Genomic DNA, 12,349 nt, shown 5'->3' on the forward strand with positions numbered 1-12,349 from the left:
TGACCGCTATTAATGCCTGGGAAACAATGGTGTTCTACCTTGACATGTTGTCTTTAAATTTATTTATTTATTTTTTTGTACAAAAAGTCATTTGTCTGGGATCCATTGTTTCATCTAAATTAGTGTATGCGTGATTCATTGGTAAAACAAAAGTGGAATGGCAAACAGTCATGTACACAACAAAACATAAAGCCCTGTACACACGTACCGATCGTCGGCCGAACGATAGGCCGTCTTTTGTCCAGGGCTGTCGTGTCTGTTGAAAACTGCAAAAGGCTGCACACGAATTTTGTCGGCCAACAACAGCCGACTGCAGAAGTGATGTCATGTGATGGTTAACTTTCCTTGTCTTTTTTCTTTTCTGAGCATGCCCAGTCTTGCAAATCTGCTGTCTGTCGGCCGAAATCTGTACTGACTGACGCACAATCGGCCGTTCTGTTGTCGGCGTACAAAAATTTTAATGCCTGCACGACAGATTCTGTTCGGGCCGAAAATGCGCTGTCGGCTGTCGGAAGCATCATACTAACAAGCCTACAATCGGCCGATCGGTCGGCGGCCGAATATTTGCGGCTGACAATCGGTACGTGTGTACGGGGCTTAAGGCTCTATTCACACCTGAGCATATCGTTTTCGGGCGTTTTTTCAGGTGTTTTTTGCAGGTGTTTGGAGGCAGACATTGACATCTAACAAAAATGCTTGTAATCTGCCAAAAAAGAAGCTCATGTACTTTTGTGAGCTTCAGGCGACAAAACGCTCATATGTGAACAGTGGCCATTGAAATGAATGGGATTTTGCTTGTTGGGAGTTTGAGACTTCAGAGATGAGCGTTTAGGAGCTCAGGTGTGAACAGGGCCAAAGACTTAAGCTAGACATACATGGATCCAAATTCAGCAGGTTTAGCAGGGACTGGCTGAATTTCCATCCATGCATGGGCTAGCTGGTTGCACACAAGTTGATCTATCTGTTGGTATTTTCCAGAATGGAAAGCTGGCACCACTGATCATTGTAATCTGCCAGCGGAGAAGGCTTCTCCCATCCACATTGAATGTGTGAATGGGGAAATTATTTTTTTTTTTTCGTTCAACCAGCTGGTTGAAAAAAAAAAAGAAAAAAAATGTCAAAATAGATCATGAACGGACAGTCTAAAGCCTAGTACATACGGGCCGAATGTCGGGTGGCATCGGCCTGTGTGTATTGCAGCCAGTCCGACAGAAGCCATTTGGAGCGAGGACCGGAATGTTCTGGTGGGGTTCATCACAATAGAACAGCGGTGGAGATCACTGTACGAACATTACAAATGTAGTACAGCGGCTAAGACCTGAGCAGTACGGGTTGAACGAAAAAAAAGAAAAAAAAAAGAAATAGTAGTGCGTATGAGGTTTTACCCAAGAGGAATACGCTTTAAAAACAGTGTGGCTCAATACATCAGCTACTTCTGTATTACTGGCTCTTTGACAAATATAGCATAGGATAGATCAAAAACAGTGTTGCTTATTTGGTTTCCCATAGCTTTCTGCAGCCAATTTGTTCATTCCCTCATGCAAAGAAATCCTATTATCAAATTAGGTCATAGTCATCCAAATCTTTGCTAAATCACTTGAACTGTGATTGATACAGTAAGGAGCAGGAATCCCCCCCTTTCTGAATGTGGAACATTCAGGGTCACAAACAAAAACAACCCAATCTGCTTAGCCTGTTATTTCTTCACCCAAACCATTAATTCCTAAATAAACTTCCACAGTACTGCCCAGCATTGTCTCCGTTATCATAGATAACAATTAGAATTCCAAAAGATCAGGGCTAACATTCTCTATGTTTTGTACATTAAGGTTGTAATGCAGCAATTCTCACTAATACAGTATTTGCAGTCCAGTAACACTTACTGGACGTCTGTACTGCTCTATTGCAGAAATGCATAGAAAATATATGTAGTTGGGTCTTGATAATAAAGATCTATATGTATGTATGTGTGATTGCTGTTGTTACTAAGGTAATGTACTATGATTTGCTTTTCCAGTTCCAGGGTATACACAAGTCTCCATCTTGCAGAATGGAGTAGTAATGAGAGACACAGAGGTGCATGCCATCCAGACTAGGCATTGGTTCCTCAATCAGTCGTCGACAACAGTCAATCATTTGTTTGCTGGATACACTGGGCTCCTTATACAGTCGGCTCAGAGATGCTCTGTACTTGCAAGCTTTGGTCAGCTCCCGTTCTACAATTTTTAACCTACATAAAAAAAAAAAAATATTTTTATTTCAGACACCTAGATCACATTATGGAAGAGTGGAAAAACAAACATTGATCTAGATTACACAAGGAAGCACATTTTCACCTGGAATATAAATCAGCAAATACAAGGCAATCAAGACAAATATCGAAATTAAATTAAATAAGGTCATGTGTTATTTTAAACTCTATTTTTGTCTGTGTTGTCCATAGCAGCCTTTTTCAACCAGGGTGCCTCCTGGGTTCTTCAGGGGTGCCTTGGTAAAATGCCTAAAAGTTGCAATGAATAGAAACAGGTTTTTACATTGCAGCATTACAATCCTGGGCACAATGCGGGTCAAGCCACTGGCATCCCGACAACCAATGACATCACTGGTTGATAAGGAGAATGACAGGTGCTTGCATAGAATCCTTGTTTACTCCTCCTCTTCCCCTATCCATCATCACCGGGCTCACATTAGCAAGTAGAAGAAGAGAAACTAAGGGGGAAAAGAAACGCTAGAATTCTAGTCAGTACCAGTTTGCAATAGTGGAGGAATAAATCACTTCTGACGTTGGATGAACCCATGTGTATGGATATTGCTGCTATATGTAAAACTATTAGTTTCGTTTTTTTTTTTACATTTTAGAATGGGGTGCCTGGAGATTGTGCAAAATTTTAAAGGGTGCCGCAACGGAGAAACACTGATCTATAGCAACATATCAGATTCCCCTGTACTATATACAGTAAGCTATTAATATCTAGGTTTTGTTTTCTAGCATAGTTTATGAGATTAACCACTTCCCGTTGGCGCACTGCCTATTTACGTCGGCAGTGTGGCTCTCCCAGGCAAAATCACGTTAATTAACGTCATCTGCCTGGGAGGCCACAAGGGGGAGAGTGCGCACCACCAGAGGCGCGCTCCCGCCCCCGATCGTCAGCAGGGAAGCCTGTGCGGGTGTCAGGTGGCTCCGATTGCCGCCTGACACCGGCGATCTCTCCTTGCTGACAGAGAAGGACGGACGGCTGATGAAAAAAAACAGCCATGTGTCCTTCTCCCTGGGATGATCACAGAGAACATGTGAGCCTGCTATATAGGATCGCATGTCTCTATGATCATTTCACAAGCCCAAACCCCCCACAGTTAGAATCACTCCCCTAGGCTTACATTTAACCCCTTGATCACCAATAGTATTAACCCCTTCCCTGCCAATGGCATTATTACAGTAACCGTGCATATTTTTAGCACTGATTACTGTAGTAATGTCACTGGTCCCCCCAAAAGTGTCAAAAATGTCAGTTAGAGGTACAATTTGTCCGCCGCAATGTCGCAGTCCCGAAAAAAAAAATCGCAGATCGCCGCCATTACCAGTTAAAAAAAAAAAAACAATGAAAATTAAATAAATCTTTCTCGTAGTTCGTAAACGCAATAACTTTTGCGCAGACCAATCAAAATACGCTTATTGCGATTTTTTTTACCAAAAATATGTAGCAGAAAACAAATTGGTCTAAAATGTTAAAAATTTTGATTTTTTAATTTTTTTTGAGAATGTTATATAGCAGAATGTGAAAAAATATTGTTTTTTTTTTTTTTTTTAAATTGTCGCTCTTTTTTTGTTTATAGCGCAAAAAATAAAAATTTCACAGGTGATCAAATACCACCAAAAGAAAGCTCTATTTCTGGGAAAAAAAGGATGTCAATTTAGTTTAGGTACAGTGTCGCACAACCGCGCAATTGTCCGTTAAATGTAACGCAGTGCCGAACCGCAAAATAGGGCCTGGTCATTAAGCAGGAAATCTTCCAGTCTTAAAGTGGTTTACCTTAGTAATATATTGTAATTAACTCTTTAGTTGTAAAAACTCTCAGTTGCTAAGACAAATACATCTAAGCTATCAATCTTCATAGGGAACACTTACTCCTCTTTCCTTTTCAAGTTGTCTCTGGCTTTCTGTGCATGCGTCAGAAGAAACCATTGCAGGGATGTAGGATCACATACAGATGGAATGCTGAAGTGTCCCATCTCATGTAACCGTGGCACAAAACGATCGCTGTAATTTGGGAAAATAATGCTGTATATTAGCAGCATACATCAAAGACAGAAAGAAAAAATATATGGAGGACAGATTGGAGTGCAGAATTGCTCCAGTCACTGGTCTGACAGTATTCACAAAGCTTTATGCAAACTTTGGCAGCTCCCATGAAGCTTTAAAAGCAATGTTGTTTAAAGTGACAGCATGCATTCCGAGGAAAGAGCTGAAGAGGGCATTAAAGTCTTCATGAAAGCTGTTCAGAGCAGGCTGAGAGCTTTGCAAATGCTTTGTAAAAGCATATTGTACACACTGCTGAAGCCCAAGTGAACAAGCACTAGCAGTAACCGCTTTTAATTGAAACAGATAAAACTGCACCTGCTAATATATACATTCCCATACCCACCATTAGAGGGTGCTCAATCTCCCAGTTTCTAGGTTTACATTTCTACAGTGAGCTAGCAGCAGTATATTTAATAAGTCACAAAGGTCTGAAAATTAGACCTAATAGCGAGCAATCACACAAATGCTACCTACAACCACATCCATATTTTTCATGGTCACCAAACACTGAATGGATGAGAAGTGGGTCAAACCAACCAAAAACATCTATGGTAGGAGCCACCGTAGAATACATGAGAGGAACGGCTATAGGCAATACTAAGAATTCTTCCTTTTTTCAGTTGGATGATGCAATATATCACCTTGTTTTGCCACCTGCTGAAAAGGGAATTTTTAACCCTTTGCACAGGACCTGCAGGAGTGAAACTGACTGTGTTGTCACAACAGCAGAGTATCTTCTGGTGGTCCTCACTAAGTATGTGGCTCAAAAATATTATTAAAAGTACCTAGCACAAGGTTGTCATTTCTACAGTCACTGCGGTCAATGAGCATTGTGCACAACAACTTCAGCAATGTTTTGAAATTTACCTATCCTTTTCCTTCCATTGTGACTGCATAGCTAGGCAGTTACATTCACAAGAAAGGATTGACTTTGGACCACTTGCTGACCTCCCCCTGATCAGCAACCAAAAAAAAAAAAAAAATAAAAACAGTATAAGAATGCACTGGGACCTGCTGGTGACCACATTGCTGAGCTGGTAGGCTCTGTGGGCCAGGCGTCCAGAAAGGGAGAGAAATGTGACATGGTAGTAGGCAGTAACTCCCTGTTCACACCGGAACCACCGAACCTGGAAGAGACGCCAAGGGAACATGACAGCTCCCACAGCGCTGTCCGGGAGACTGTCGGGGCTTCGTTTTTAAGGCAAGTATTTCATAATGAGCTAGTATGCAATGCATACTAGCTCATTATGCCTTTGTCCTGCAGGTTTTTTTTTTGTTGTGAGGATACAACCGCTTTAAGACTTTGTAAAAATAGTATAATTTACTTGGAAGACAGTTACGGACTTATGTATTGGTAATGCTGGGATTTGTGGCATTTGGGTGGCCATCTTCTTTAGTAAGTGACCCAGAAAAACTTAAAGTGACAACCTAAACTATATCCCGGGGCACAATCATAATAGTATAATTTATTTGGGGGTCAGTTACTCTCTTCTGGACTACGAGTTCTGGGATATACATCTGGGAATTTAAATTACTCATAGAAATCAAATTGATTACACTATATATCTGCAAGATGGTCGTTAAACAATCAAAGTATAAATTTTGTCACTTGTCAAATTGTGACATCAGAAATAAAGACAATGATGTTGGATTAGCACTGTAGTTGATTTGGGGTAAAAAAAAAAAAAAAAAAAACAACATCCGAAAGTTGGTCAGTTTGAGAGTCCCAGTCTGCCCCTACACTGGAGCTTATATGAGAAAAAAAACAATAGTTTCCTCTACATAATTGTGTAAGATTAACATCTGTGTAAGGTGCATGTTCTTATTCTTATATAAAAGGATTCATCCTGGACCACTTTGCATTTAACACTATCATTTTATAATGTGACAGGTTTTATTGCCCAAGGTAGTGTTCTGTTATTCCTGTTTTATACATGGAATGCCCAGATGGTGCTTCAATATGTTCTTGGGAGAGTCAACCCCCTGTCATGGCATCTGTATGCGCACCTAAGAAAGTGAAAAACACTTACTTTTCCAAAATCATCTGCAGGCCTCGTAGACTGCGAGGATGGATAGGGACTCTTCTTTTCAGCAGCTTGTTACAGAAGGCATCTAGGGCTGAGCAATATTCCTCCATGGATAGCAGTGGTTGTATCTCTTCAATGTGCACAAGTTCTATACCTCCTAATAGATGGCTGACTCGGTCCTGTAGCTGCAATACCTTTCTTTGAAGAAGGTAGTAGCTGGGTATACTTTCAAAGAGCTTATTGATAAAAGGGAGAAAAAAATGCAACAGGTTACTTTTTGCGCAAAGTACAAATCAGAGAGAATAGGCAACAAGTGTGCAAAAAGGTTTTCAAAAACACCAAAAATGTGTTAATTCCATTTTTACCTTGACGACTATGTAGAACTTACGGTGTCTGAAAATGGATGGCATTAACATGAACACTGATACACAGGCTGGATTCAAATGGATGGGCTGCCAATGCACCAAGTAGTCCAAACAAAAATGTAAATGCATATCATTTTACAGCACAGCGCACTACAATGTAATGCACTACTGTGTGTTGTACTGTTGTTTCTTTACTGCATTAGGGTGCTATTGAAAATTAATAACTGACAACAGTGTGAATGGACCCTGACAGTTGATGGTTCCAACTTTTAAACAAACTGGGACCTGTAGCCAATAAGCCCTGATTAAAAGGTATATATATCTCCCGCGCTGTCCTGGCTGTGGCTATGTGGTGAGTGTATTACCATATTTTCCAGCGTATAAGACGACTGGGCGTATAAGACGACCCCCCTAATTTTCAAGTTAAAACATAGGTTTTGGGCTATACTTGCCGTATAAGACTACCACCCTTCCTAAGCAAGGCAACACCATTGAAAAACATCAGATTTCTCATAGATCTCCAAGGTACCCCAAGTACTGTAATACATGTAATCTCTCATAATATCTCCAAGGTACCCTAAGTATAAGTATTACCAGTAGATGTAATCTCAAGACGCTAACTGTGTGGGAATCCTGTACCGGTATACCGTATGTACCGTAGCTTCGGCTACATACAGCATACCGCGCTGAACCAATCACACTGAGCGATGTATTCTATTATTGAATGCAAAGCCTGCTCGGATTGGCAGAGTACTTATACTTAGGTTACCTTGGAGATATTATACTCGGCATATAAGACGACCCCCCATTTTTGGGGGATTTTTTTGAGGTTCAAAAGTAGTCTTATACGCCAGAAAATACAGTACTTATTTATTGTCCATCACTTATTTTCTAGCACTTTAGATTAATATTTTATCATTATTATACCTTTTAAATATTTTTGATATGAACTTGTTTATGTCATTTGGTATCACACTGTATCATTAAGAGGCAGCGCAGCACTACAACACTGACCATCAATGAGCCCTGATGTCGCTTTAAAAATGGCACTGGTACAAATAGCAGCTATCCCAGTGCCATTTTAAAATGTCACCTGGGACTCAAGTGGTTAAAGAAACGTATGCATTTCAAAATGGACTGTAGATACAGGAAAGCAAATATAGGATTTTTGACTTACTGGTAAAATCCATTTCTTGGAGTACAGTACAGGATACAAGCATAGTTATGGACTGGGTTATATGCAGCTACCTTCAAGCAGAATTAAATTCTTCTAATCAACAATAACCATTTTTATTCCTTATGCTGCTAGCATCAATAGACAGGAATGTGTATTATATTTACTGGTTTTAAACTTTTTTTTTTTTTTTTCTTCATTTACTTCCTGGTGTCTGGCGTAGGCCAAAATTACGTCATACATTCCATGAGTCTTCAATAGCATTTTTTTTTCATCTGGGAAGAGGGGCTTTCTGAGCTAAGCACATCCTCCTCCCTGCATGCCTAAACTAAGGGCATGTGGATTCAATGAAGAAAATGCTACATGAATCATCTGCCCTTATTCAAGATGGCAGTGGCTAGAAATGCTAAGGGGGTATATTTCAAAATGATCCCTCAACAAAGCAAAGCATGGAGACATGGATGAATGGAGGAGTTTGTTTTAAATATTACCCTGTTTTCTCTGTCAAGATCGATGGCACCATCAACCCATTTCCCGCATGCCAAAGGTTCTAGGTGTAATCCTGGACTCTGAACTATCCTTTCCGCCCCACACCTAATCACTGTCCAAATCTTGCCGCCTCAACATATGCAACATCTCCAAGATACGCCCTTTCTAACCAATGACACCACAAAGCTTCCAATTCACTCCCTGGTCATCTCTCACCTTGATTACCTTTACATACCTTCAGTCCATCATGAAAAATGCTGCCAGGCTCATCCATCTTACAAACTGTTCAGTGTCTGTGTACCGTTGTGGTATAGTGGGAAACGCCGCAGCTGCGCCCTTATCCCCTGCAGTGGATGTAGCTGACAGCCTGACAGTCTCGCATTAGGATCAGCGAAGCGCTCCGTCCGTCCTTGCCCCTCCCCTACGCGTGACGACACAAGGGACCACGTGTCTTCCTCATTGAGATCCCCCTGAGTAGCCCAGCACATAGCAATCCTCTTTCTTTTATATAGCACTACTAGCACATTTTTTAGGATTATAAAAAGCACAAACACTTTACCTCTAAGTGACGGATTTTTTAAGCAAACTAAGCTGGGATCCGTAGCAAGAGGGCTGCACGTATTTATTTATACACCATATCACCGTTTTTTATTCATATAAATAGATTTTTATCTTGCGCAAAACTAATTTTATATTTATATAAATTATTAATTGCACTTTTTATGAGAAGTGAAGTGTCTGCGGCATTTTAAAGATCTATAGCAGAGAGGTTGCTCGCAGGAATCTTTGTCTTTTTTGTTCAGTGTCTGCTACTCCTCTCTGTGAATTTCCCCCCACTGGCTTTCGCTCACCCAACAAATTAAATTAAAAATACTAACAATTTACAAAGCCATCCACAACTCGGCTCCCAGCTACATCATTACCTAGTCTCAAAATACCAACCTAATCGCTCTCTTCATTCCTCCCAAGACCTACTACTCTCTAGCTCCCTTGTCACTTCCTCCCATGCTTGCCTCCAGGACTTTCCCCGAGCCTCTTCCATCACATGGAACTCCCTACCCTAATATGTCTGACTTTCTCCTACTCGGTTTGATTTTACACGATCCCTGAAAACCCCTCTCTTTAGATAAGCCTATTCTGCCCCCCACCCAACAACTGTACTTTTAATTTTCTCCGTTAGCTCATTCCCCACAGCTATTACCTTTTGCATCACTTGACCTTCCTTCCTAGATTGTAAGCTCCAAGAGCAGGACCCTCTGATTCCTCCTGTATTAAATTGTATTGTAAAGCTCTACGCAAACTGTTGGCGCTATATAAATCCTGTTTAATAACAATTTTATAACATGATATTAAAAAATAATTAGTGTTTTCAGTTTGTGGTGCTCAGATACAGTTGCGTTCCACTTTCAGGTAATTGTCAAATCAGAGTACCTACTCCCAGCTATCCTCGTTTTACGTTTTTGCTTTTGTCCTTAGGTAATGAATGTCTCTGAGGGAGATTACTGGTTTCTTCTTGAAGTATCAGAGTGGTTTCTTTCTTCCAGGACCAACTGTGCACCAGCCACACAGACTAATGTCACAGTTTCCAGATCGGTACCCTAGGCACGTCATTGGGACCATACCTGGACTCAGCCGGATATGGGATGCAGGGCTGGCGTGTAAAGCCAATTACAGCCGTATAAACTTCTTGCTCTGCAGAGGACCTGTGATTACCAACCTCTTATTTGAAAGGTCTCACTAGTATACAGTTACAGAGTATCCTATGGAGATCTTGGCTAGGTCACGGATGACCTATTTCCACCCATAACTGAAATACTGAAAACTGCGTTCTTTGTGTTTGTGTATTACTCTGATAAGTCTTGAAAGAGTTATTTTGCCAGGGTTTGGCCTCTAAATCCAAGTTTTTTTTTTGATAAAAAAAAAAAAAAAAAAAGAAGGATTATAAGAAAAGTTACTTTTACATGTTACAGCATGTACATCATAATTAAAGCAATGGTCTGTACTACTACATTTAGTATATTACGTGCAAAACAACATCTGATCATCAAGGATGTACAGTATATGCAGACCTACGCTAGGCCTGGGACATCTAGCGAGGGTTGCCATAGAGAGTAGATTTTTTAGATACATTTCGGTGTTGGTATGTTAACCATTCATGAATAAGCAAAGTGTTTACTTGTTTTACCCATTGTTTTCTGGTTGGAACTTGAGGGGAAATCCAATATCGAGTAATTCGTTTACGAGCAACATAAAGTAAACGCAATACCCCCACAAGAGCATTTGGAGTTAAAGTTTCTACTTCCAGAGCTCTCAAAAGACAAATAATGGGGTCTCTATAAAGCTAGAAATACCTGCGATATGGTACTTATCTCTGTCCAGTAGCGAATGATCTTGGGACATCTCCATATTAAATGAAGGAGTTCCCCATGTTCCATACGCATTTTGGACAAACGGAGTATCTCTACACCCCCCACTTACGCAACTGGATTGGCATTCTAGAAGCCCTGTGCAGTAAAAAAAAAAAGATGTGAAAGCTTCTGCGATGGTGAAACAGACTAGAGGTGCAGGTGACAGGCATAATTCCCAGGTGTCTCCATCAATGTCACTCACATCTTTTTCCCAGCCCCCGCTGCAAGGTAATGCAGATGCTTGCTGTATGGAATGAAGTATAATTAAGTAGACCCTTGAAATCATACCCCTCTTGTGAGTTGTCAATAAAGCATCACTCACAATGGGATGTACTGTCAACTTGAGACTAGATAAGCAAGATTGAGAGTTAAGAGCATGTCTCAGCTGCAAGTATCTATAGAATTGGCTCTTAGGAAGAGCAAATTCCATTTGTAGATCCATAAAGGATTTGAGTATATCACCTATATACAACTGAGACATATACCCGATCCTTCTCCCATGTCCCAAACCCTTCCAACTTAAGTAACTCTTTATACATAGTTACATAGTAGCTGAGGTTGAATAAGGATGATAGTCCATCCAGTTCAACCTGTGTGGACGTAAAAAAAAAAAAAAAAAAAAAAAACCCTGCGTAGCCTGAGGTTAAATCACTTCTCCTCTAATCGCATTGTATGGCCTCGTGTCCTCTTGCATTCGTTGCGACTGAAAAGCTTTTTTTCTATGCTGAGATCACCATTGAGGTATTTGTAAATCGCTATCATGTCCCCTCTCAGGCGTCTCTTTTCCAGGGAGAATAAATCAAGCGCTTGTAAGCGCTCTTCATAATTAAGGTCCTCCAATCCCCTAATTAGTTTAGTTGCCCTTCTCTGGACTCTCTCCAGCTCCAACACATCCCTTCTGAGGACTGGCGACCAGAACTGGACAGAATACTCCAGATGTGGTCAAACCAGTGTTTTATAAAGTGGTAGGATTATAGTTTTATTAATTTCTGGAATACATCCCCTTCATGCTAATATTCGGCCAGCTTGCCAGCTGCAACTTGACATTGCATGCTAGTGCTTAGTCTATCTTCTACTAAGACTCCCAGATCTTTCTCCATTTTTGATTCTCCCAGAGGTTCCCCCCCTAAAGCATATTGTGCGTTTATGTTTTTAGTTCCCAAGTGGAATACCTTACACTTCTTCACATTAAACCTCATTTGCCATGTAGTTGGCCACTCTGTTATTTTGTTCAGGTCATTCTGTAAGAGTTCAGCCTCATGATGTTAAGTTATTGCCCTACTTAATTTTGTGTAATCAGCAAAAACTGAGATTGAGCTAGTGATCCCTTCCTCAATGTTATTTATGAATTAATTGAACAAAATCGGCCCCAGGAGTGAGCCTTGGGGGACCCCACTTACCACCCCAGACCAGGGGTACGCGTTATTACCACCCTTTGGACACGCCTCTTTAACCAGTTTCGTATCCAAGAGCAAACCTTGTGGTCGATGCCTGCAGACCTTAGTTTGTAAATTAAGCGTTTGTGGGGAACTGTATCAAATGCCTTAGCAAAATCCAGGTACACCATATCCACAGGTCTCCCCCC

The 12,349-nt window shown here is 40.8% G+C and overlaps 1 protein-coding gene across 1 annotated transcript in view; it reads right to left on the reverse strand.

The window, feature by feature from the left end:
- Positions 1-1,669: 1,669 nt before the first annotated feature.
- The window catches only part of TCAIM (T cell activation inhibitor, mitochondrial), a 65,485-nt gene continuing 54,805 nt past the window's right edge, over positions 1,670-12,349 (reverse strand). Inside the window, exons 9-11 of the mRNA XM_082259107.1 lie at positions 6,332-6,564; positions 4,128-4,259; positions 1,670-2,230 (exon numbers count right to left, since the gene is read on the reverse strand). Coding sequence (XP_082115233.1) covers positions 1,999-2,230; positions 4,128-4,259; positions 6,332-6,564 — 597 coding nt within the window. The 3' untranslated portion in view covers positions 1,670-1,998. The remainder of the gene's footprint in view (positions 2,231-4,127; positions 4,260-6,331; positions 6,565-12,349) is intronic.

Source organism: Pelophylax lessonae, assembly GCF_965119305.1.
Source record: "Pelophylax lessonae genome assembly, chromosome: 5".
Lineage (NCBI taxonomy): Eukaryota > Metazoa > Chordata > Amphibia > Anura > Ranidae > Pelophylax > Pelophylax lessonae.